We start from the raw sequence: 25836 nt of genomic DNA, 5'->3' as shown, positions 1-25836 counted from the left end.
TGTATTTGAGGGGAAAAAAGAGGAGATGTAGCCATATCACATGATAACACTTTTTCCATTCCACTCGTATCTCATAAGACTGCTAAACAACAGCAATTAAAATTAGATATTTTTAAATCCGCAGGCCCAGATAACTTACATCCAAGAATTTTAAAAGAGCTGGCTGAGGAGCTTGCAGGACTGTTAGTGTTGATTTTCAATAAGTTTTGGGGAAGTTCCAGAAGATGGGAAGAAAGCTTTAATGTTGTGCCAATTTTTTTAAAGGGTAAACGGGATGACCTGGATAATTATAGGCATATTAGCATGACATAGATCCTGGGCAAAATAATGAAGTCACTGAAATGGGACTCGATTAATAAAAAATTAAAGCAGGGTAATATAATTAATGCAAATATCTCCTTTGGAAGAGATTACAAGTTTGGTTGATAAAGGTAATAGTGTTGATCTCATATATGAGAATTCTGTAAGGCATTTGACTTGGTACCACAAAACAACTAAAAAGATATAAAATTAATATGAGACAAGGTGGGTGAGGTAATATCTCTTATTGGACCAACTTCAGTTGGTCTCACCAATAAAAGATATGATCTCACCCACCTTGTCTTTCTAATATCCTGGGACCAACATGACAACAACACAGCATGCATAAAATTAACATGGCACACTTTAAACAGGTTAAAAACTGGCTAACTGATAGGTCTCAAAATGTAACCCCAAACTGTGAATGATTGTTGAACAGATGTGTTTGTAGTGGGGCCCCGCAGGGATCAATTGTTTTCCCGATGCGATTTAACACTTCTTATGTTTTCTTCCAGGTCATCGATAAATCATCACTGATCGTGTTTGCAGATGACACAAAAATTGGGGGAGTGGTAAATAAGGAAGTGGAAAGGTCACTGATACAGAGAGACCTGGATCATTTGGTAAGCTGGGAACAAACAAGCAAACAATATGAGTTTTAATGTGGCTAATGTAATGTAAATGTATCCATCTAGGAACAAAGAATGTAGGCCATAGATATAGGATGTGGGGAGGGGGTCTACCCTGGGAAGCAGTGACTCTGAAAAAGATTTGGGGGTCATGGTGAACATGAGCGCCCAGTGTGATGCTGTGGCCAAAACGGTGAATGCCATCCTGGGATGCATAAAGAGGGGAATCTTGAGCAGGAGCAGAGAGGTGATTTTACTTCCGTATTTGGCACTGATGTGACCACTGCTGGAATCCTGTGTCCAGTTCTGGTGCCCACAATTCAAGAAGGATGTTGATAAATTGGAGATGGTTCAGAGAAGAGCCATGAGAATTATTAAAGGATTAGAAAACCTGCCTAATAGTGATAGACTCAAAGATCTCCATCTGTTTAGCTTAACGAAGAGAAGGTTAAGGGCTGACTTGATGACAGTTTATAAGCACCTACATGGAGGTGGGGGGAGGGGGCGGATATTTAATAATGGGCTCTTCAATCAAGCAGAGAAAGGTCTAACATGATCCAATGCCTGGAAGTTGAAGGTAGACAAATTCAGGCTGGAGATAAGGCATTCCTTTCTCTCAGTGTTAAAAATGTATCATTGGAATAACTTACCAAGGGTCATGGTGGATTCTTCATCAGACAATTTTTAAATAAAGACTGGATATTTTTCTAGAAGATCTGCTCTGGGCATTATTCTGAGGAAGTTCTCTAGCCCCTAGTTATATAGGAGGTCAGACTAGATTATCTGTCCTTGGAACCTATGAATTCTAAGTGAGCGAAGGAGTGATGAACATTGTGTTTTTAGTGATACATGTTTACCCCAAACATCTAAGAAACAGTTGGGAGAAAACTCTTGTGAAAGATTCAGAATTAAGGGCTGAGAGAGCTTCCAGCCTAATCTCTGAGTATTCCAAGGAGACCCCCAGTAAAACTTGGCATTTCTGATACTTCTCATGTAAAGAATTGGGCTGGAAATGAATTTTTTCCCCATGAAAATTTTTGACTAAAACATTTGTTGTCACATATTTTTGGAATTTTTTTCAGTTTCAATAAAAAAGCCATTTTCCTGTGAAACAATTGTTGTAAACTATTTTTTTTTTTATGAGCTCTAGTAAACCAAAAAAAAGTAGAGACTGGGGGGGGGGGTAATTTAAACCCCTCACAAAAAGCATAAAAGGCTGAAACTCATTTTGCCTTTTTGAAGGTTACCTTTAAGTGACTTACTCAAGATCACATAGTGAGTCACTGGCTGTGCCAGGAGTCGATGACTGCATTATTCAGGAGGTCAAACCAAATGATCTAGAATAGATAATGGACCCTTCTGGGCTTGTAATCTAGAACTAAACCTTGCCCTGTCCCCATCACTGTGCTAGAACCTCAAACCCAGTTCTTCTCTCTGTAAAGGAACCAGACTTTTGTGAACCTCTGGAGTTCGGGTCTGTGCTTTGACAGGCTGTCTCTGCAGTTGTTCCTCTGGGCCTGCTTCAAAGCTGTTGATTAGCTGGGGATGGTTTCTGGGAAGTCCCTTCTGAGGGTGGTGGCTGCAAACGGCTCCAGACATGAAAACGGCTCCTGCTCTGATAACACAGTGAAGTGTCCCCAGCGGGGTGAATCTTACTGGCGTTGCAGGAACCGCCTAGAAGGCACTTGCAGTAACCAATGCACCATGCTAGCATTTCCCCTCCCGGTGGGTTGTTTTAGGCCTTGGCTACACATAAAACTTAGGTCGACCTAGCTGCGTCTCTCAGGGTAGCGACACGGTTCATGCCCTGATGTCATGAAGTTCCCCTAAACCCCCAGTGTCGACACAGCTAGGTCGAGGGAAGGATTCTGCTGTCAACCTAGCTACTGCCTTGCAGGCCGGTAGATTGACTACATCAGCCGGATGGAGGAAGTGTCTACGTTCTGGTACTACCATAGCTCTGCCATCGGAGCGGCTGTGTAGCGTCGGCATTTTTATTATTGTTGCGTCGGTGGCAGCCTCCTCGAAGCCGAGGGGCGTGCAGCTACCTTTTGTTCAGACTAACAGAGGGAGCAATTAAATACCCTTTGTTTAGTGGGAGTTGAAGCAATAGAAGCCACTGCTTAAGGCACTGACCAGCATGGCGAGGCCTGAGCTAAGCCACACGGCAGAGGGGTGTTCCTGAAGCCTGGTTGCAAGCACGGGGGCTGGGACATTGATGTTGGTGACCGCTGTACGTGAGTGAAAGGAATGAGAAAGCAGGGAGCAGGTGAGCAGACCGCGAGAGGCGCCATAGGAGTGTGGCCCTGGGAGGAAGCCAAGAGAGAGGACAGCTTTTGGGCAGAGTGCTGGCTGGAGGGGCAGGTGTGGAAATTCTGAGCCAGGAACATTGCCTGCCCCTGCTGCTGTTTGTTCCTGCAGTGTTCAGGAGAAGAGGGCTCTGTGCATTCTTAGTAAACCACCAGGATTGCACCAAAGAATATACCTGGCTCGTAGCATCAATTTTTCCTCCTACTGGAAACGACCCTTACCCAGCAAGGCCTCAGGTGCTGGCTAATGGCTCAGACCAAAGGGAAACCATTCTACTAAGAAATCTCCATCTAAAGCAGCTGCAGTTTGGGAGCAAATCCCCCATCCAGCCCCTGCACACAGGACGAGGCTCGGCTCCCCTCCTCTCCTTCCTGGGCTGGATGTATTTTTGTGGGGGCTTTCGGTGAGGTTATACTTGGGACCCCCCCTCCCCTCTCGCTAAGACCAGGGGCAGGTAGCAGAGCACAGCTCAGTAAATGTGAATAGCAGCAGACTCCAGCGTTCCATGGTAAATGGGGGATCATCACCACCCCCTCCCCATCAGCTCTTGCCTCTTTCCTTCCCCACCCTGTCCCTGCCCATGGAAGCGCTTGCCGGAGGGGAGTCAGGGCTTTGAAGAAGCGTCTTGGTGCAGTGGATTATGGGAGGAGAATCTCCGGTGGCTTCTCCCACTCAGGAGAAGGGGACATTGGGTTGGGTGGGAACTAAGGGGACAGCTGACTGTGCCATTCCTGGTCCCTTTTCCCTGCAGATGCGCGTGTGGGTCTGCACTGGATGTTTCCACCCCCTACAATGTCTCAGCCCCACCAGTGATGGCCACAGCGCAGGCAGGGCTCTCCGGCCCACGGGCGTTTTACCCTAACAGAGACCGTCTACACAACACGGTGATAAGGTCTTGTCTACACTAGGGTTCCTGCAGTTGCTACCACTGCTTTTGGCTCCCCCTGGAGGCAGCCTGAGTGGGAAGCGTGGGGCAAAAAGGTCCCATTGCAGAGCAAGCCTGAGGGATTCTGGAAGGAGGGAATCAGAGTTGGAATAAGAGCTTTCCAGCCTCTGTAGAAATCTCCTGGGGGCTGACTCCAACACCTCAACGCCAAGACAAGGAGAAAGATGGCCGCTGCGCTCCTCAGTTCGCATTAGCCCTGGGATCCTGTCTGAGGTGCCAGCTGCTTGGCCTGGAGTGCAGGGAGGCGGAAGGGAAGGGAAGAGCACAGACTGGGAGCTCTCTCTACCCCGTGTGGAAAGTTGGCTTCAAAGAGCTGCCTACCACCTGCTGGGTGGGTTGTGTCCTCAGCCGAGCTCCTTCCAGGGTGATCACGTGGTCCAGTTAAGCAGGCTGGCGGGCTCTTTGGATTTCACTCTCAGCGTGACCAGGCCCGGGGACTTGTAGTCGTTGTCCGGCGGGGGCTCAAAGCCGTGGCTGCCGAGGGAAGGGGGGAAGCCGTGGATGGAGTACAGGTTGTTGATCCCGGGGTGTTGGTTGGGAGAACCAGGGATGCCCATGAATCCGGCAATGTTCCCATGGGCATGCGGGTATGGAGACACGCAGGGGGAAGGGATGCTCTCGGGGGGCATGAGGCAGGGTCCTGCAGGGCTCCCCGATCCGGCGCTCGGCCACAGGTTATTCTGCAGCTGAAACAAGGGAAAACAGACAGACAAGGCTGGGTTAGCTGCTGACTGGTCTGGAGGGCGTGCTGTCCCTCCTGCATGCCTGCTGCGGGGGATGGAGTGCAGCTGAGTGCAAGTCAGAATTTCCATCCCAGGGGGAATTCCACTGGTTCAACATCCCAGTTTAATCTTGAACTGACCCCAAACGAAATGTTCTGTTTCCGTTTTCCTCACGACCATCGAAATTTCGAGTCACAAGTGTTAAAATGAGTCCATTCAACATTAAACTGTATTCCCATGTGGGGCACGCTGCCTCTTGGGCGTTGCCGTTTGGGTCTGAGAAGGACCTCGGTCTCTCCTGGACGCCTTGGATGGACTACATTTCACATGATACCCCTCCACCAGTGGGGAGATAGTGTGGTATCATGGGAGATTGTGCAGGGGTGTGTACCCCCTCAGAGGCCAATTAACCCATCTGGCTGCACCTGCAGGGTGGGCCAGGCCTTATTTAAGATGAAGCCCAGCTGGGGATGGAGCTAAGTGGTAACTAAAGAGAGGAAGCCCAGATCAGAAGAGGCTGCATTGTGAGAGGGAAGAACTGTGCAGTCACTCCCTGGGATTCGAGCGTGGAGAGACTGGAGAGTCAAGAAGGAAGCCCAGAGCGGAAGAGTTGGCCCTGGGATCCCCTCCTGAGTAGAGAAGTCTACTAGGAGGCCGAGAGATATACGGAGCAGGCACAGGGGTGAAACAGGCTCTGGTGATGAGCCCTGATAAAGGGGCAGAAAATCTGGACTTCCAGGGGTCGAGCCCAGGGAGGCGTTCCTCTGAGGAACTGAGCAAGGGAAACTTAGGAGGGATGAAAGGTCAAGCCCGAGAAGTTGGTTTAAGTTTGGGATTTGTTGGGGGATTCCCGAGGAGAATCCTGCCCTGAACGAAGGGTGAATTTAGAGAGGCTGTGGGAGAGGCTACAGTAGGATGAAAGTCCAGGAGACAGCAGTCTGAAGGAGCAGACCTTGGCTGCTGGGATAGGGTCCCTGGACTGGAACCCAGCATAGAAAGTGGGTCTGGGCTTCCCCCACCAGTCACTGGGGAAGGTGGGGAAGCCCCTGAGAAGGGGATATAGACTGCTGGAAGCCCTGAGAAAAGGGTGTATACACCATGTCACCCAGAGCTGGGGGCCAAAGGCCTTTTGTAATGACACTGGACTGTTCTGTGTTGAACTTTCTGTTCCCCTGGAAAGGGTGGAATTAAAACGTGACCTGGCTGAAGGGCAGCGTCGCGAGAAGACAGACCCTGCAGGACCAAAGCGAATGTCGGCAGCGGTGCTAGAGGGAAAAGCATTACTACACCATGCCCAGCCACGAGGGGGCGCTCCAGCAGTGAGTTGACCCTTCTACAAAGATGTCATCTGGCCAGGAAAACTGGCCCATAGGAGAGCATGGGGGCATCAGGCCTTCTACCTACAACTCCCGTGAGGCAATGCCCCACAATAGGGAAATGCTGTTTCAAGTTGAATTGGCCCCAAATAGTTTGTTTCAGTTTTGCTTAACCAAAAATCAGAAAATTTCAGCAAAAAACAAAATTTCCCCGTCAAAAATGTCAAATGTTGTGGAAACGGTATTCTCCATCGATAAATTGTTGGGAGGGAAAAGGGGCTGTCCGTAAATTACATCGCACAGTAAGGAGTGGCTGGGTCCTTAACTCTGCTCGTTTGTTTCAGTTTTGCAAAATGTTTACAAGGGCTGGGCAGGTCTCGAAAATCAGCAAAAAAGGGTGTTACGTAATTTAAGGACGCAATTTAGGTCTGGTGTTCCCAGGGCATAGGAGAGCCCCGGGGATAACACTGCGAGGAGCGGTGGGTTCCTTGCTACATAACTCCCAATGCCGGAGCTGCACGTTCTTCTGCCCTGGAACATTTGACCCGAACCTGTGAGTGCCCTTAAATCCCACCAACTTTGTGTGATCGGGCACCTAATGAGAGGGCAGAGAGCAGAAATCTTAGAGGGGTCCACTAATTACTGGGTGACATTCAATGGTAGAAATGGTCTTAAGTACTCAGTCAACACCGTCTTTCCAGTGCCCCAGAGTTCTGGTGTGTTTGGATACACGCATTTGGCACTCGAAAACTAGGGGGTCACTCATGAAATTGATCATGCCCACGCTGTATGGGGCTCCAGAGAGAAATGATCACGCTCCCAAAGTCCTATTCCAGCATGTGCAGGGGGTGGTGTAAAATCTGGGATGGAGTTTCTGAGAGGGTCCAGGCTTGTCTTTAGTTGACTCTGGCCAGGAGCACTGGGGGACAAGAGAAGTGTCTCCAGGGCATTAGAAAATAGAGCTTAGCCAGTAACTATGATTTTTTTTGTTTGTTCCTGGTGATTTGGCTGAACTGAAGAACAAAAATAAAATAATGTTTTGGGGTCAAATGAACCAGTTTGTTTCATTTTGAAGGTGTGTGTGTGTGTGTGGGGGGGGGTGTTGGTTTTTTACCTGTTAAAATAATTCATAAAAGTAAAATTGGAAACAAAAAGTCATTTTGCATCAAAATGTTTCATTTCAAAAATGTTGAAATGAAACGTTTTGACTTTTTCTGAAGGGTTTGTTTGTTTCTGACTGAAACAATTTGGTGAATTCGATGCGAAATGTTTTGGTCGACCCAAATCTGCATTTTTCAGGGGGAAAAAAATGTTTAATCTGGAAAAATTTCTCCCAGCTGTCTTAGAAATATGAAGGGTGAATGCGAAGGCAGCACCAGTCGGGCTATTCTCCTGTGTTTATCCCTGGTCTGCGGGGCCAAGGGCTTAGGGGGATACTGGGGAAGTGTGAGATTCCCCAGTGAAGCAATTCAAAAGGCTTGGAAATGGGGCGTAATATGGTCTCACTCTGATCTGCTGCATTATTCTCCCTTTATGAGGGAGATTAGGGCCCCCTTGTCTTCTCATTTACATGGTGTCAATCTGAAGTAACTGCATTGATTTGAGTGGAGCTAATCTAGATTTACGCTCATGGACGTGAAATCCTAATTTGGCGCAGCACGTTCTGATGAGGGTGAGGTCTGGCCACTGTTCCTGATTCTGTCTCAGTACCTGAGGGTAGTTTTCAGCCCTGGGCAGGGCAGAGATGTCGTAGGTGGCCGCGAAGGGATTTCTCGCCTCCTGGATTTTCCCATAACGTTCTCGTTTCCGCCACTTTGCTCTCCGGTTCTGGAACCAAACCTGGGGGAACAGTGCAAATCCCAGGTGAGCTGAGACTGTCAATCAACACAGAGACACTGAAACAGCCAAGGGTCAGACCCAGCAGGGACCCAACTGAAAGTGATCAACTTTAGACCTATCATGACCTTACGGGGGGGCAGGAGACTGGAGACACCCAAGGAATACAGGGTTTATGTTGGTATCTGTCTGGGCCTTAGGGGGCAGTGCAGTGTCCGGGGCTCCACTGGCATATGGGGTATGGTGTAGCGGACTCTGCCACTTTATTAGCACAAAACTTATTTTGTCTGTAAGTGGGTTTAGGGGACCCTGCAGTGGAATGTGGGGTACTTGCATGCATTGGTTCCTATCTGAGCTATAAATGGGTCCATATGGTGCATGTGATTTTGGCGAGGGGATGGAGGCACTGGCAGGGTGAGCACTGGGCAAGCTTCCATCTTCCAGTGCACCTCGGTCCTCACCTGGCACCGCGACTGCACCATCCCTATTGCTCTCATTTATGGAGACCATTCGGAGCGCTAGATTCCATGGTGGTCTCCTGGGTTCATTTCTGGTCCCATTCGGGGTTGGTACAAGACCACCAAACACATTTCCACCCATGGCCTGACAAAAGGATTGAGCCCAAGTCTTACCTTAGCCCAGATGAAACCAGCTAGCCCCAGAAAGTTACCTTCCATTGTGATGTTGGTGATGGGCTGTACAAGCCCCACACCAGGCAAGAAGGGGTTGAAGGAACAGCTTTGGGGTCAGGCATGCCAACCATGGAGGAGAGGAGCCTTAAAAGGGAAAAGCCCAGTTGAAGAGGGCCAAGCCTAGGGAGGTGGACAGATCTCTCCCAACTAGCTCCCACCAAGAAGCACCACGTAGCCAAAGCTGGCAGAGGGTTATTGCAAATGCTACCCGGAGGATGCTGAGCAGGGCCATGGCTTATCCAGTGTCCCCGCAGAGGAGGGAGACCAGGGATGTGTCTGGGCTATTTTTGCATTGTGTCTGTCTTATGTTACCATTCCCCGAGGGCTGGGGGAAAAGGCCTAGAGGCGGGCCACAGTAGGAAGAAGACTGGGGAAGAAGGAAGAGGTCAGAAGAAGCAGATCTTAGAAGCAGATCTGCTCCAGGGTCCTGGGCTGGAACCCAGGCTAGAGGTAGGGAATCCAGTCTCTATAGGCCACCATGGAAAGGCCTGGTGAAGGTCCTGGGCAAGAGCCATAGTTGGCCTAGAGTCGGGCTGGAGCCCTGGCAGAAGGCTGCTGGACTGTTATTGGACTCGTCTCCCCCTTAACTCAGAAGGGGTGAGATTAGAAATTGACCTGGCTGGAGGGCTGAGTCACGGGACCAAGGGCCACCGGCAGACCTGAGGGCTGGTCAGTGCGGCAATGGAGAGGGAAAAACCAACAGCATCATACCCAGCCACAAGGCAACGCACTGGCTGGTGAGTCACTTCGTCAAACTGATCCTTTAAGAGCATGGGCTGTGAGCGGTGGGTTGATACCGAGGCATGGAGCCCTTCGTCTTGTGGCCAGCAGATCTGATGCTGTGCAGATCGGCAGCGTCTGAAAGCCTTTGCCACGATGTGTCTGGTGGCTGTCGGTCCGGTTCCTAGCTGACAGGCATCTACAGCACACAAGGAGCCCTAGTGATACCATCACTATCTCGCCCCCTTGTTGGCAGTCTCAGAGGTGCCAAGGGTTGAATGGACCATGGAGAGACGACAGCAGTAGGGCTGGTCCCTCCAGTTCATGGCTGAGGCTCATCTGTCAGATGGAGTTTGGAGCAAGCTTATGCTGCTTTCCCTTGCTGTACCTGCTCTCTCTGGATAACAAAAGGACTTCAGTCTCCAGGGCTGTCTGCCTTTTAACTGGCACTGAATTCAACAGCAGAAAGGGGGAAGACGTCCTTTCTCTCCCATAACATACAGAGCACAGGTTCCTGGGGTGACTACTTATTTTTATATCCTCGTTATGGCCTTGTCTACGCCTACAAATTAAGTTGGCCTAGCTCCATTGCTCAGGGCTGTGAAAAAATTCGCCCCGGTACGACATAGTTAGCTTGATCTTACCCTCACTGTAGGCGCAACGAGGTTGATGGAAGAAGTCTTCCGTCCACCTAGCTACTGCCTTGCAGAGAGGTGAATTAATTACAGTGATGGGGAAACTCTTCCGTTGATGTAGGAAGCACCCACAACGCTGTAGCTGTTCTACTGTAAAATGGACCCACCCTCTGGAAGTAGTCAGATGCTTCCTATGAATAGCTGCAGCCTACAGGCGGTTACCACACACACAACCTCTATTCATGCGTTCCTGGGTCTCAGATTTCCCCAAGCTGCTTCTATTCTGATGTACTCCAGGCCATTAACAGTGAGTATATTCACAGGGGTCTAGCCTCGGCCTGGAGGAACTAGCTGCGGGTTCTCCGTCTGATGGTACAGGCATCACTGTCCTGGGATGCAGTGATGGTGCAAGCCTCGGACGATGACGGCAGTTTGGTGCTATCTAGCAAGATGCTGGTAACGGTGTCTCTGGCAGGCGCTAGAGATGCTGAGGTTTCAGTGGGGCTGTCTCAGGAAGTGCCAGTCTGAGGTTGCTAGCACTTCAGTTACCACCTCAAATAACTGCATTCAGGGGAATTTCCCAAGATAGCATTGCGGGTATCTTCCTATGGGCTTGATGCAGGGAATCACTGGGGGAGGGTCTCTGCCTTTTGCTGTGCAGAAGGTCAGACTAGATGGGCACCTTCTGGGCTTAAAATCTGAGTCTATATCTAGGAGGGCCTCTCCTTGGCTGACCTCTTTCTGACTCTTCGCTTATTCCACTAGCTGCAGCACTGACTGTTAGAGATGAACCCAAGCCTCAGTCTGAGATCCAGGTGTCCCTGAACCATTCAGATCCAGATTAGAACTTTCTGACCGGCCCCTAACTGTGTAACAGGCCAAACCAAAACCCTGGGACCAAACTCTGGGCCCTTTCAGATCTGGCCCTCCACACCCATCTCACAACGTCCCGTTCCTTTAAACTCTACATCCATTTCTGCCCTGAGCTGGTAAGTCACTTCACCTCCCTGTGCCTCAGTTTACCCACCTGTAAAATGGGAAGAATGCTACTGACCTCCTCTGTAAAGTGCTTTGAGGTCTCTAAATGAAAAGTGCTGTATAAAAACTAGGAATTATTATTATTCTGTCCCCAAACCAAACAACCGCAGCCTCCTTTCCATCACACTTGCTTCAACTCTCCTTAGTCTCCTACGACGGCTGCCACCAGGGGACACCACTAGCTTCTCCCCAGAACCCATCCTGCCTCAGAATGTGCTTCCCAGCTAACTGTGTAGCTGTGGCAGGCTGGGTGACAAAGCATATCCTGGTGGAGTCCCCGCATATGAGCGCGGGCTCAGACACACTGGCCTGTTACATCTCCCTCTCTGCATCTCTCCGCTGACGGGACATTCTCCCTCATCCAGCATTACATTTGCAGACTGGCTCGTCCTCTACAGTGATATTTAATAACCAGAGTGGCGAGGCTGCGCGGATTCCTGTCCAGATGTGTGTTTGTAGCTCTGAGCGCCAGTTTCTCCTGTTGCTTTCGATCATCACTCGCACTCACTTCATTTTGCACATTCCTACAGGCATTCCTGCAAGCCAACTTTTCTGGCTTTCCAGTGTGAGACTGAAACCACATGCCAATGCCTGTGGGGAGAGTTAACCCTGCTGATGTGAAGGGGGTGCCAGAGGAAAAGCTGGGCTGCTCCAAGCTGTATGCCCAGGTCTCCTTGGCGTGGCCTCTCCATTCAGCGAAGGGATAAGTTATCCACTCCAGTCCAGTCCCCCTATGCATGTCCTGGGGATGCCAGTGGTAGAAACCCTTTAGCTGGGTTGAAAGGTGCTGTATAAATGCAAGATGGTGCTGTTATTAAAAGAAAGACATTGAACAAGAGTTTAAACTTTGTTTGCATAGTTGTTGTAGCCATGTTGGTCCCAGGATATGAGAGACACAAGGTGGGTGAGGTGTAGTATCCTTTATTGGACAAACTGTTGCTGTTGAAAGAGACAAACTTTGGAGCTACACAGAGCTCCTCTTCAGGTCTGGGAAATTTAAGTATCACAGCTAAATACAAGATGGAACAGCTTGGTAAGCATAAGAATTTAACACATGTTGCAAGAGACCATTCAAGATGAAGAGGGCAATTAACACCTCTACAGTCACAGAACAAAGGAGGGTTAGTGAGTTACAGATTTTTGTTATGAGACGTAAATCCAGTGTCCATGGCTTTTAGCATCTTGCAAAGTTCTGAATTTAAGCTCCCAGGCCTGTCTTTAGAAGGTATTGTGCAGGTGTCCTTTGAGGACTAGGACTGAGAGGTCACCTATAGAGTGGTCGTTTTGTGAAAAGTTTTCACCCGCAGGTGACAGGGAGTGTTTCTTTTATGATTTTTCTATGTGAGTTCATTTGAGAGCATAGTGATTGTCTGGTTTCAAGTTGTTGAGGCATTTGATGCAATGGATGAGGTATGCCCCATGTTGTGATAGGCATATGTAGGACCCAGGGACCTTGAAAAGTGTGGTGTGTGTGTGTGGGGGGGGATTTATCATTGTAGCAGTAGAGATATGTCTGCAGGTTTTGCATCTGTTGTTATGACAGGGTCTAGTGCTGCTTTGACTTGGTGTGTCTTGGTCTGTGAGAAGCTTGCTTCGGATAGTGAGCTTGGTGAGTCTGGGGGGTTGTTTGAAGCCAGAGGAGCGGTTTTAGAGAAGGTTCATGGGTTCAGAGCGGGTTCAGGATGTGGTCCCTGTCGATTATGGGCTTGAAGTTGTTTGACGATACCCTGTGTGGGTTCCAGAAATTGGTCCAATAAAAGATATTACGGAGGGTGGAATGTGGCAGAAGTTTAACAGCAGACCCTACAGAAATGCTTCTTGGCCTTTTAGGAAAAGAGGTAAAGATGGCTTTCATAGCCATCTGAGAATACAGGCGGACTTCAGGGAGACAGGCTTGTGCCTAGGTCCAGTACAATGCCGAGCACTTTAGAACATGAGATGATTGCTAGAGAAAGATCGGTTACAATGTAATTATTCCGACTGGAATTTGCCCTGGACGCTGGGATTAACCAGCCTTCTCTAGGCCAAAATACCACAATGGGATATTTAATGGGCCCAAATGGCTGTGGCTCCCTCCATTTTACAAAGCTGGTACTCCAGCAGACAGCGCCCTATAGCACCAGGCTGGGTTCGTTACGGAGACAGAAGAAGGAACACCGACACTATGTAAGCATCTCTTGGCAATCTTCCAATCCAAGTACCAACCTGGCCTGCCCCTGCTTGGCTTGTACAATCCCAGGTGAAGTGATTAGTAGGGTGGCAAAGGCCACTTTACTTTGTGGAAAGGAGCAGGGAGCCTTGCAGAAATCATAGAAGATCAGGGTTGGAAGGGACCTCAGGAGGTCATCTCGTTCAACCCCCTGCTCAAAGCAGGACCAATCCCCTTCCTGCCCCTCGTTCTCTTACCTGGACCCTGGCTTCTGTTAGGTCTGTCCTCAGTGCCAGCTGCTCCCTGGCATACACATCGGGGTAATGGGTTTTCTGGAAGACCTTCTCCAGCTCTTCCAGTTGGAAGGTGCTGAAGGTCGTCCTGTTCCTCCTCTTCTTGTTCTTGTTCTTGGTTAGCTCCATGGCGTCAGTGAGCTCGGGGGAGATGTGCTCCCTCAAGCTGCCCAGAGAAGCAGACGGGGAGCAGCTGAGATCAGGGGCTTCTTCCAGCTGGGCTCTGCAGTCTGTGGGCACGGGGTGGTACCCCTGCCCTTTGGCGCTTTTCGTTCCAGCTGCAGTGGGAACACACAGAGCAGTGGGTTAAGGAATCACAGAGCCATGATGTTGCCTGCTTCCCCTACCCCTCAAACGTTGCTCTCTGTGGATGTTCTAAACTATTCCGGACCCAGGAGCTTGGCTGCTGGCTCTGAATAAATTCATGGAGCACACATTCCAAGTTCCCCCTTAAACACTGAAACAGCACCACGGGTCTGGGGTGGGTGCAGAGAGATTAGGGCCTGTATTTCTGGGGGGAAATCTCCTCCGTGCCCCATCAGGCAAGAATTAAGGACTCCTGCAACTGAATGGCTCAGCCTTGGGGTGGGGGAAGGCAGGGCTGGTGGGACTTGTGGATGAAATCATTAAAAGGGGGAAGACACACCAGGACAGATAGTGGGTCCAAATCCATCTTGCCGACGACTGCAATATACCCAGAGGGGAAAGACTACTCCTCTGTTGGGGAATAGGTGAAAGCTCAGAGCCAGCGAGTGAGGCCCAGGTTTTCTCCTGGGGGAAGCCAATGAAGGGCTAGGGTTACCACACCTTTTTGGGTAGTAGACAGCGACTCAAGAGACCAGAGTTCAGTTCTCTGCTCTGCCACTGAGCTCTGTGTGACCTTGGGCAAGTCAAGCAACCCTGTGTCTCAGTTCCCCTTCTGTCAAATAGAGGTAATAGCCCTTCCTAGCTCCTTCCTTAAAGAGTGAGAGTCACTTGGGTACTAATGTGATGGAGGCCACATAGGAATTCCGTCATGATTTCAACAATTTCCATCCCACGGTCAACCTCAGCCTGGACAAGTCCACACAAGAGATCCACTTCCTAGACACTACGGTGCTAATAAGCGACTGTCACATAAACACCACCCTATACTGGAAACCTACTGACCGCTATACTTACGTACATGCCTCCAGCTTCCATCCAGGACAAACCACATGATCCATTGTCTATAGCCAAGCTCTACGATACAATCGCATTTGCTCCAACCCCTCAGACAGAGACAAACACTTACAAGATCTCTATCAAGCGTTCTTACAACTACAATACCCACTGGCTGAAGTGAAAAAACAGATTGACAGAGCCAGAAGAGTACCCAGAAGTCACCTACTGCAGGACAGGCCCAACAAAGAAAACAACAGAACGCCACTAGCCATCACCTTCAGCCCCCAACTAAAACCTCTCCAATGCATCATCACAGATTTAGAACCTATCCTGAAAAATGATCCCTCACTCTCACAGATCTTGGAAGACAGACCAGTCCTCACTTACAGACAGCCCCCCAACCTGAAGCAAATACTCTCCAGCAACCACACACCACACAACAAAAACACTAACCCAGGAACCTATCCTTGCAACAAAGCCCTATGCCAACTCTGTCCACATATTTATTCAAGTGACACCATCATAGGACCTAATCACATTAGCCACACCAGCAGGGGCTCGTTCACCTGCACATCTACCAATGTGATATATGCCATCATGTGCCAGCAATGCCCCTCTGCCATGTACATTGGCCAAACTGGACAGTCTCTATGCAAAAGAATCAATGGACACAAATCTGAGATCAGGAATCATAACATTCAAAAACCTGTAGGAGAACACTTCAACCTCTCTGGCCACTCAGTAAAAGACTTAAGGGTGGCAATTTTGCAACAGAAAAGCTTCAAAAACAGACTCCACGGAGAAACTGCTGAGCTTGAATTAATATGCAAACTAGATACCATTAACTTGGGTTTGAATAGAGACTGGGAGTAGCTGGCTCTTTACACATATTCAATCTATTTCCCCATGTTAAGTATCCTCACATCTTCTTGTCAACTGTCTAAATGGGCCACTTGATTATCACTATGAAAGTTTTTTTCTCCTGCTGATAATAGCTCATCTTAACTAATTAGCCTCTCACAGTTTGTATGGCAACTTCCAACTTATCTGTATGTATATATATCTTCTTACTCTATGTTCCATTCTATGCATCCGATGAAGTGGGCTGTAGCCCGTGAAAGCTTTTGCTCTAATAAATTTATTAGTCTCTAAGGTGTCACAAGTGCTCCTTTTCTTTTATTAAAACAGAGAGAGATTCTGTTATCTGCATTGGCCTAGAGCATGGTACATGTGTGTCTCCTGTCAATTTAACAGATGGGATTAGAATTGGAAAGAGTACAGAGAGAGGCAACAGAAATTATTAGGGGAAGGAAAAAGCTTCCACATGAGGAGAGATTAAAAGGAGTGGCACTGTTCAGCTTAGAAAAGGAACGACTTGGGAGGATATGAGAGAGGTCTATAAAATCAGAAATGGTGTGAAGAGAGTGAATGGGGAAGTGTTATTTACCCCATCACATAACACATGAACCAGGGGTCACCCAATGAAATTAATAGGCAGCAGGTTTAAAAGAAAGTGTACTTCTTCACGCAACACACAGCCAGTCTGTGAAAGTTGTTGCCAGGGGACGTTGTAAAGGCCAAAAGTATAACTGGTTTTAAAAAAGAATTAGATCAGTTCATGAAGGATAGGTCCATCAATGGCTATTAGCCAGGATGGGCAGGGATGCAACCCTATGCTCTGAATGGCCCTAGCTTCTTTTTTGCCAGAAGCTGGGAGTGGAGCACAGGGATGGATCACTATAATTGCCCTGTTCTGTTCGTTTGGGGAGGGATAGCTCAGTGGTTGGAGCACTGGCCTGCTTAAACCCAGGGTTGTGCGTTCAATCCTTGAGGGGGCCTTTTAGGATCTGGGGGGAAAATTGGGGATTGGTCCTGTTTGAGCAGGGGGGTTGGACTAGATGACCTCCTGAGGTCCCTTCCAACCCTGATATTCTATGATTCCCTCTGAAGCACCTCGTGATGGCCACTGTTGGAAGACAGGATACTGGGCTAGATGGACCATTGGTCTGACCCAGTGCGGCCATTCTTATGATTATAGGACAATTATTGACAATGTTTTGATCCCCTTGCCTCCAACTGGAATTGAGGGCACGCAGAACCATTCATTCTAGGGCTTGCCCAGCTGCCTGCTGCTTCAGGGATCTCTGAGTCTTTAGCAATGGGATGGGTGAGGGATAATGAAGCAGGAGGCCAGGGGTGTGAAATGAAGAGTAAGGAGGGGAGCAGCTGAGCAGTGGAGGTTGGTGAGATGAATGGAGGCTAGTGAGCGGGATGAGTTAGGCAGAGTGCCCTTGCAGGGGCAGAGCCTCGGCTGGTGTAAATCAGCAACGGCTTCAATGGCGTTGCACTTATTTACACCCATTGAGGATCTGTCCCGAAGCACAGCCAAGATGAGATTGTCCCAACCTGCCTAATGTGCTTCCCCCCACTCTTTCTTCATCTCCAGCCGAGATGGACACAATATCTGTCTCGCCACCGACGGAGCAACATCTTGCCTGGTGTGGCAGCAAACAGACGCACTGCACAACCCTGACGCGTGGAGACGACTCCCTTCTTGCACGCCCTGGGTTTGCAGCCACTCAGCTACCGCCTTTGCAAATGTGCAGGAGGCCAGGGGCTCCCCAAAGATCTCAGTCTTTCTCCAGAAACTATTTGGAAAGAACTCCCCCATGCAAGCGATCCCAGCACCTTTGAACGGCACTGCCCAGGGAATCTATTTCCCAGCCCGCATCAATTGTTTGAGGAATTGCTTTATACAAAACAGCCCGTTGGGGTCTGTGGCAATATATTTATGTTGCATTTTTCTCCCCCCGCCCCGTGTCTGGAATTTGTACTGAAATGTGTTGGAGGGAATAAATCAGAGCCACATACTGAAAGAGGAACTCAGGCTGTCTTTTCCAGCCGCAAGCCAGGAGCATTCTCTTTAACACACGCTTGGCTGCGATGGTGACAAGCAGAACACAAGAGGGAACTGCACCAGTGGGGAAGGTCTTCTGGGGCCAGCCCCTTGGCTGGTGGAAATTGGCATCGTTGTCACCAGTGGAATGTTGTTGATTTTTGCCAGCCAAGGACCTGGCTCTTGGTCAGAAGCCAAAGTCTAAAATACCAGCGTGAGGAGGCTGCAAAGGGGGCAGCAACCCGGCCTGCCCGTTCCAGGGAACGGCTGGTGTGTTGACGGGTCAGGCCTGGAATGTTCTGGGCCCTGAATCTCGATGACTGTTCCCTGCACTCTTACCAACGTGGGCAGGCAAAACTTTCCCAGGTTATCCGGGGCTCTCGGTGGGGCCCACCCTGAAGCTGCAGTGCCAGCCCCTTTAACCTGCTCGGTGCCCTGTTTCTGCATTGCCTGGGACATTTTACCCCCTCAGTCCCTCAGGGGAAAGGGGTTGCTAGGCAACTGCTTTCCTCACACCTGGTTCAACTCACCTGCAGGCTATTACTCTCAGCAGGTGCAAATGGGGCAAAGGGGCCCAGGGGAGGAAGAGGACTTGGTCTCAGCAGATGTGGACACCATGGAAGTTGGGGTTGGGGATGCCCAGAGGAAGCCCTGGGGCTGAAGTTCCGGTCCTGGTTTCAGTCTAGGGAATGCTTTCTTTCCGAACGGCATCCAGCCTTCTGGGGTTTCCTCTCCCCAGCACGGTCTCTTTCTCCAGCAGAAAGGGCCCCAGGGCACAGAGCTTTAACTTGCTTTCTTGATATTGGGCCTGATCCTGCATGACTGGGGGCAAATGGGGATTTTGGTCGTGGGCTTCAGTGAGGGCAGGATCGGGCCCAATATTCTTTGCTTATCAGGGTCTCGTATAGGTTGAATGGGATGGACCCTGGCTCCTGTATAGACTGGATCCAGTCTGGATTGAATGGGAGGGGCCCTGGATCCTGTATAGACTGTATGGGGTGACCTGCCAGTCTGTGTAGACTGTGTGGGATGGATCCGGTATGGATTAAATGGGACAGGCCCTGGATCCTGTATGGGATGGATCCAGTGCGGATTGCATGGGAGGGGCCCTGGATCCTGTATAGACTGTGTGGGATGGATCCAGTGCGGATTGCATGGGACGGGCCCTGGATCCTGTATAGACTGTGTGGGATGGATCCAGTGTGGATTGCATGGGAGGGGCCCTGGATCCTGTATAGACTTTGTGGGATGGATCCAGTGCGGATTGCATGGGACAGGCCCTGGATCCTGTATAAACTGTCTGGGGTGACCCGCTATCCTGTAGCGACTGTATGGGATGGATGCAGTACGGATTGAATGGGTGGGGCCCTGGATTCTGTATAGACTGTATGGGATGGATCCGGTACGGACTGAATGAGAGGGCCCCTGGATTCTGGACAGACTGTATGGGACGGGTCCTCTACCCAGGGTATGGCCTGGTGCCTTCCTTGCGGGCTATTCCTGTTCCGTCCCAGGGTTTGTTTTGCAGCTGGGCTCACAGAGCAGCCCCAGAGCTTCTGCCCCTCCCTCCCCCCCAAGAATTTCTGCGTCAGCCAAGGCGAGGTGCCGCAGGGTGGCCGCTGGCGCTGGGGTGAGCCGCAGACCGGCCTGTCTGAAGGTGCTGGAGAGAAAGTTCCTTTCAGATGTCTGCTGGAAAGTGACTGACCCCAGCCCGCCGAGGGCCTGCAGCTAAGCAGAGCGTTTACCTTGAAATATTGCATGAGATTCATTTGAATGGATCCATTGTAGCCTCTTTCTGTCTTGTCTTTCCCCTCTTCCCTCCTTTCTTCTCCCCCCCCCCCCCCCATCGCTTCTCTCTTCCTTTCTTCGCTTGTCAGCCGGCTCGTCTGTCCCTTCCGTTCTCCGCACCCGCCCCGAAGTCCCATTTCATTTCTCCACCTCATTTAACAAAACAAGAACAACCACGAGGCTCTGGAGAACTAGAATGGCCGTCCAGGATCCGAATTTACACCGGATCTAAAGTCGGGATCTTGCACCTAGACCTAAACCTGAAAAAGGAAGGTCGACTCTTTCTTGTGTTCACTGGATGCCTTGAATCAATTTACAGAACTCAATCGATCGGAATTCGTGCACTTAACCCTAACAGGAACCCAGCGCCTCCCCTTTCTCTTAAACCGTTTCTAATTCGAATCGGCTCCTTCTCTCCCCAGACTAGGAAGTGGGTTTATTTAGGGATTTTTTTCTTAATTAAACCATTTTGGGGTTTATCCGAACAGCCGAGACTGAGTTAGTTGTTTTGATTAATTCCCACCGGGGGCAATGTTTTCTCTGGAGGTAGACAACAGGACACTTTAGAGAGCTTTCTCTCTTTTCCACAGCTATGTTTATCGAGCTATTTCAAATACATAGCGACCGATACAGCAATTAAATTAGATAGTTGGGATGGATAAAAATACAAGGTCCTGGGTTTTCCCAGTTTTATTTCCCCAGGTCTCAACAGAGGCAAACATTCAGGATTGAAGGGCGATCAATGGGACAAAATTTAGCAATGCCCTTAGCTGAGATTATATTTTTAAATTTGCAACGAGGGGGGTGACCCCAACTGTTATGTAAAGAGATGGGAGATTGTTCTGTTGAGCATGGAAAGATCCTTGGGCTGAATTGATCCCCCAAATTAGGGTGATGTCCCCCCCCCCCAATCTGATCAACAAAATGATCCTGCCGTTTTTCTCCAGCTGCTTCTCTTTAACACACACCCCATTTCCCTGGAGTCTGCGGATTTATACACAGCAACACGGGGACCTAAATCAATCAGGCAGGGTAATAAATAAAATCAGAGACGAGAGAAGAAGTGGCTCCGCGGTGCTAGAGAGTTTCCCGTGTGTATTTTGATGGGCTCTTTCGACTCAGAGAAGACAGACGGGTTATGAAGCTGGCAGGGTGAGCCGCTGGGGAACAGCTCCACAATTCTCGGGTAAAGGGGAAAAACGCGGAGACCATTATTCGAGGGATGGGGGCAAGAGAGAAACTCTCCCGCCGTGGGGAGGAAACGGATACAGGCCTGTATACTCAGCCATCACCGCGGTATCAAGGGAGACCTGGCCCTGCCCCGGTTAGCCTGTGGACTAACCGGGCATCAAAGCTAGTCAATTTCACCTCGTCAATGTCTCTTGGCTTAAGCAATTCCTCCCTTGCCAATTTCTTTCCTTGGCCAAAGCAAAAATCGGAGAGGGTTTTGTTTTTGTTTTTGTTTTTTTTATTGTACACTCCCACGCAATCTCATGGGGCGCTGGGGAAATAAACGGAGCAGAAAAGTCATCAGGGAATGAATGATTTCTGCCCAGGACCCTTATGGGCGCGGGAGCTTTGTGTCTGTCCTTGCTCAATCCCAGGGACAGCTGTGATTCCCCGCTCTGCTTTTGTACCAAAGACAAGCAAGGAAGCCACCCCCGCGTGAGAGAGATCGGCTTCGGGAGACGAAAGCAGGAAAAAGTGAGAGTCAAACTTTCCCTCTCACTTTCTCACACTTTAAATCGCTCCCTTGTCCCTCTGCACTGGCGGGCCCGTTTCTCCTCCGCCCGTGCCCCTGTTTAGCGGCGAACCCCAGCGAGCCTGGTCAGAAGATTCGCCCAGAATCTTCCCCCGTTTTCTTTTTAAAGGGGGAGCTGAGAACATGATTTGGGGGGGCAGCGCTGGGGCTGCTGGGTAAACCTCTGACTACAACTGTCTCCTGATAGCGGGGAGGGGGCTGCCATTTTTCTTCCACCCAGACCTTTTCTCTTTCTCCCCCCCCCCCCGCCTTTCTCTCTCTTCTCCTCTGTTTGTGGTACCTGCTTCCCCTTTCTCAGGGGCAGAGTTGTTTACACAGCCTGCTGCCTGCCAGTCTACAAGGGTCCGTCCATTCCAACTGCTTCTAATTAAGCTCAAACTGTGTTTTTTATCAGGAGGGCTAGATTCAAAGGGCGCAGACATGAAGGGCCACGTAGTAAATAGTTTCCTACAGCTGACCCTGTCTGGCAGGGAAGGAAATCAAGGGCTAGGGATTGCCCCGAATTTGGCTTTAAGAACTTAAATATTTCAAGACCGTCCAGCGGAGACTCGCAGAAAGATTCGTCCCAGAATTTATGTTGTGCTTAGAGAAGCAGGGGGGCCTTTCATTTCAGCCCTGAGTTTCTAGTAATCCTCACCTCGGCTCATTTAGGAGGAAAGTGCCAGGGTGTTAAGTGAATCTGATGAAAGAGAAGAGGGGAAAGGATAGTAAAATGGAACAGATTTAGTGCGCACTTGGGTTCAATATGAAACGCACAGACAGAGAGCTGCCTTTCTCAGAGAAGGGCGCGCCTCTATAAATCACCGCGGGTTGAAATGTTTCCACTGATCCAATTTTTCCCACGAAAATGGATTTTTTGCTATTGTGGACAAACTAAACTGGCCATGGAAGAGGTTAGTTTGTGTTACAAGAAATCTTCTTGGGCTTCCCCCCGAATGAGAAACCAAAACCTGAAACGTCTGTTTTCAAATCACTTTTTTTCTTTTGGTTTTTTGCTTGATCAAAAACAGGAAAAATCCCCCCCCCATGAGCAAATGAAATTAAAATATTTTGTTTGATTTTTTTTTGGGGGGGGGAGTGAAAAAATATCGCATTTCTGACCAGTACTATCTAATCTCTCTATCCTGTGTGATGGATCGCCAGGTGTGTATATGTATAGATAAATGCAAGTGGATACGCGCGTGTGTGTACACAATAAAAGATCAAATCCAATTCGGCAGCATTTTGGACTCTATAAACATGAACGAACTTCTGCCTAGAATACAGAGAAATGTCTGACTTTGCATGAGACCTACATTATTTTCATCTGAAGAATTGTTTACCCCTTTACACATATTTGTGTGGCTCGAGACCGAGAGAGACTGGGGGTTAACAGACTGAGAATGATCGAGAATTATGAATAATTAGCATGAGAGAATTATTATTCTTGAGAATTAACATGTGATATAAATATGGACAGACGTTCCTACGAGGAAATACATCATCGAGAGAGGTACATAGAGGTTTGAAATTAATTCAGCAACTGGAACATGGTTTCTAAATAACGGAGACGCAGAACCGTTCAGGATTTTAGCCAAAATATGGGTACTGCTCTTCCAAATGGGATGGGAATGTTCTCGGATTTGCGTGGGTATATTTTAGACGCACAAATGCTAGATCCTCCGATGAAGGGAGCGGTAGCTCAGGAAAGCTGATGCTCAAATAAATGGGTTCGTCTCTAAGGTGCCACAAGTCCCCCTGTTCTTTTTGCGGCTACAGACTAACAGGGCTGCTCCTCTGAAACCTACAGCCAGTAGCTGCGCCAGGAGAGAGTGTTGATTTGTGAAGTACTGTAGCCCCTAGGTGAGCATACAAAGCAAGGAGAAAGCGAAGGATGAATGCTTGCTTCTCTGGCCCAAAGAACGGGGCTCTCCTCCCCAGCTTTACGGAGCAGCGCAGGGACAATAAGCCCGAGCTGCGTTTGCATTTTGCAGGCCCTGGGGCGGCGGGGAGCGGCTCCTGCTCCCCCCCCCCCTTCGGGCCTGCGCTTTAATGGAAGATTCAACAAATGCCCCGTTTTCTGCCTTTGATTTCAGCAGCGGGGCCAGGGTCTATGACTGGGCTGCTGGGATGGGAAACGGGGCTTAAGCTCATCTGAAGGGAAAAGGATTTACATCTGGGGGGGGGGGGGTAGGAATTGCAGGTCGGGCAGGCTGGGTATCCATGTGTGGGAACCCCAACAGCACGGAGACACCTGATGCAATTGCAGGGCATTCCTTTCGGTAAGATGTAGTGTCATTATTTTAGTTTATTATGCTGCTGCATTGTCACCCTGAGCTAACCCTTGGAACTCAGGGCCACTTTAACAAGAACAGTAACTGATCATTAACCGTTGGAACTCACAGCCACTTTTTAACCATAACAGTAATTAATAAGTGGCAGTGAAGTCCAGAGGTTATTTAATGGTGAAAAATGGAGTGAAAGAAGAACAATAACATTGGCCAATCTGGATATTCTCTATGCGAAAGAATAAATGGACACAAATCTGACACTAGGAGAACACTTCAACTTTTCTGGCCACTCAGTAAAAGACTTAAGGGTGGCAATTCTGCAACAGAAAAGCTTCAAAAACAGATACCAGCGAGAAACTGCTGAGCCTGAATTAAGATGCAAACTAGATACCATTAACTTGGGTTTGAATGGAGACTGGGAGTGGCTGGGTCATTACACATATTCAAGCTATTTCCCCATGTTAGGTATCCTCACGCCTTCTTGTCAACTGTCTAAATGGGTCATCTTGATTATCACTAGGAAAGTTTTTTCTCTTGCTGATAATAGCTCATCTTAATTAATTGGCCTCTTACTCCACCTTTTCATGTTTTCTGTATGTATGTGTATATATAAATTGGTTAGTCTCTAAGGTGCCACAAGTCCTCCTTTTCTTTTTGCGAATACAGACTAACACGGCTGCTACTCTGAAACCTGCACATATATCTTCTTACTGTATGTTCCATTCTATGCATCCCATGAAGTGGGCTGTAGCCCACGAAAACTTATGCTCTAATAAATTTGTTAGTCTCTAAGGTGCCACAAGTCCTCCTGTTCTTTTTTTAATAACTGTATTGTTATGGCTGAAACTCATTGTTGATGTTCTGTTATTCAGTTATTTTAACATCAATGCAACCGTCATTGTTATAATTAATTAGCATTTGATTATTATTATACTGGATGATTATTTTAGCTGTGTAATATTTTGTGTGTTGTTTATTCTAGTGTTATTTTCCTGCTGTCATCAGCATCATCAAAGTTTGTTGTATCGGTAGGTATCATTATGTTGTCTGTTAGTGTTTGTTGTTATTTGCCTTTTATTAGGTTGCATTGTTAGCATTAATGTCCGTAGAGTATTATCCTTCAGGTATATATTGTTTGTGTTTTATCATTTTCAAGTCTGGTTATTTTTAAGAGCTAGGTATTATGAAATAATAATACGTTAAAAACAATCCTATTCTAGATTAGATTATTATCCCCCAGCGTTGTGTTTTGGCTTGCAGACTGGTAGGTTTGGATTCATCATTATCTAACGCTATAGATCACCCGGCATTAATATCCAGGATGGTTTTCGGGCCAAAGGATCTAAGGGGCTTTGCAGATTTTCAAAGCATTAGGACGCCATTCACAGTCAATGTAATGCCCTCGCCTTCCGTGTTTTAACCCCTCTCTGTCCGAATCCTCTTGGGCAGTAATCTGAGTGTATAAATAAGGGGATTTTAAATAGCGCCCCAAATGCCAATTATCCGGGGAAAAGACAAGGAGACAAACGTGAGCAGCGAATTGTCAAGACAGGAAAGTAGCTTCTCTTCTCTCGAAAGCTTTGTGCGATTGCCAAGGAGCCCAGAACTTTTACAACCTCCCTCGCACCTCGCCTCGGCTTTTTCCATTCTTTATTTTCTGCACTGATTTCCCCCATCTCCTTTTGCGCTGCTCAGCTTCTGAAACTGCCCTCTTCGCTGGTGGAGAAAATCACTGTGGTATGCTCGCTTTGCACGGAAAAAAAGCAAAGCCCAGGTCCACACCGGCTGCGGTGAAATCCCGGCTGCATCGAAGCCAACGGCAAAAATCCCATTGACTCCGGGGGAGCCCGGATTTGACCCCACAGTCCTATGCTCCTCGTTCCCATAGACTTCAATAACAGCTTGCTTGCCTGAGCGAGGAAGATACAAGGGGGTTATTACACGGGATCCCCCAGTCTGCATGAGCAAAGGATGGAGCGGTGGGAGCAATCTCCATCCAGTTCCTTCCCACAGTTTTCAGTAGAAATTACAGGCACTCTAACTTCTATGTATGTATAATATTCCTTTCTTATTTCTCCAGGTAAAGCCCCCACCAACACGGCTGGATTCTCAAAGTCCGAATACCCACACGCTTAACTTTGCCCGCTGGTTCCTTGACTAAATCTGACTCTGCGCCACTGAAGTCAAGGGGAACTTTGGGAATGACTTACAAGGGGCAGGGTCTGTCCTACAGGGGAGACATTCTGCCCTCGCTGAAGTCAATGGCAAAACTCTCGGTTGATTTTACTGGGCTCAGGATTTCCCCCGTTGCCTGTAAAATTAAGCCCGTGCGTAAATCTTTGCGCGCAGGAGGCTGGCAAGAGCGCAATTCTTAATGAATTTCGATAATAT

General features: G+C 48.7%; 1 protein-coding gene and 1 long non-coding RNA gene across 2 annotated transcripts in view; one reads left to right on the top strand and one right to left on the bottom strand.

Moving 5' to 3' along the window:
• Positions 1-25836, bottom strand: part of ALX3 (ALX homeobox 3) — a 29831-nt gene that overhangs the window by 1718 nt on the left and 2277 nt on the right. Inside the window, exons 2-4 of the mRNA XM_075121974.1 lie at positions 13551-13864; positions 7934-8062; positions 4507-4871 (exon numbers count right to left, since the gene is read on the bottom strand). Coding sequence (XP_074978075.1) covers positions 4554-4871; positions 7934-8062; positions 13551-13864 — 761 coding nt within the window. The 3' untranslated portion in view covers positions 4507-4553. The remainder of the gene's footprint in view (positions 1-4506; positions 4872-7933; positions 8063-13550; positions 13865-25836) is intronic.
• On the top strand, positions 1-25836 carry LOC142069745 (uncharacterized). Its single transcript, XR_012665698.1, has 3 exons — positions 1-923; positions 24428-24473; positions 25526-25836. It is a non-coding gene; the product is annotated as an uncharacterized LOC142069745 (long non-coding RNA).

This window comes from Caretta caretta, chromosome 21, assembly GCF_965140235.1.
Source record: "Caretta caretta isolate rCarCar2 chromosome 21, rCarCar1.hap1, whole genome shotgun sequence".
In the NCBI taxonomy this organism is placed as follows: Eukaryota; Metazoa; Chordata; order Testudines; family Cheloniidae; genus Caretta; species Caretta caretta.
This window is presented reverse-complemented; position numbering and strand designations above follow the sequence as displayed.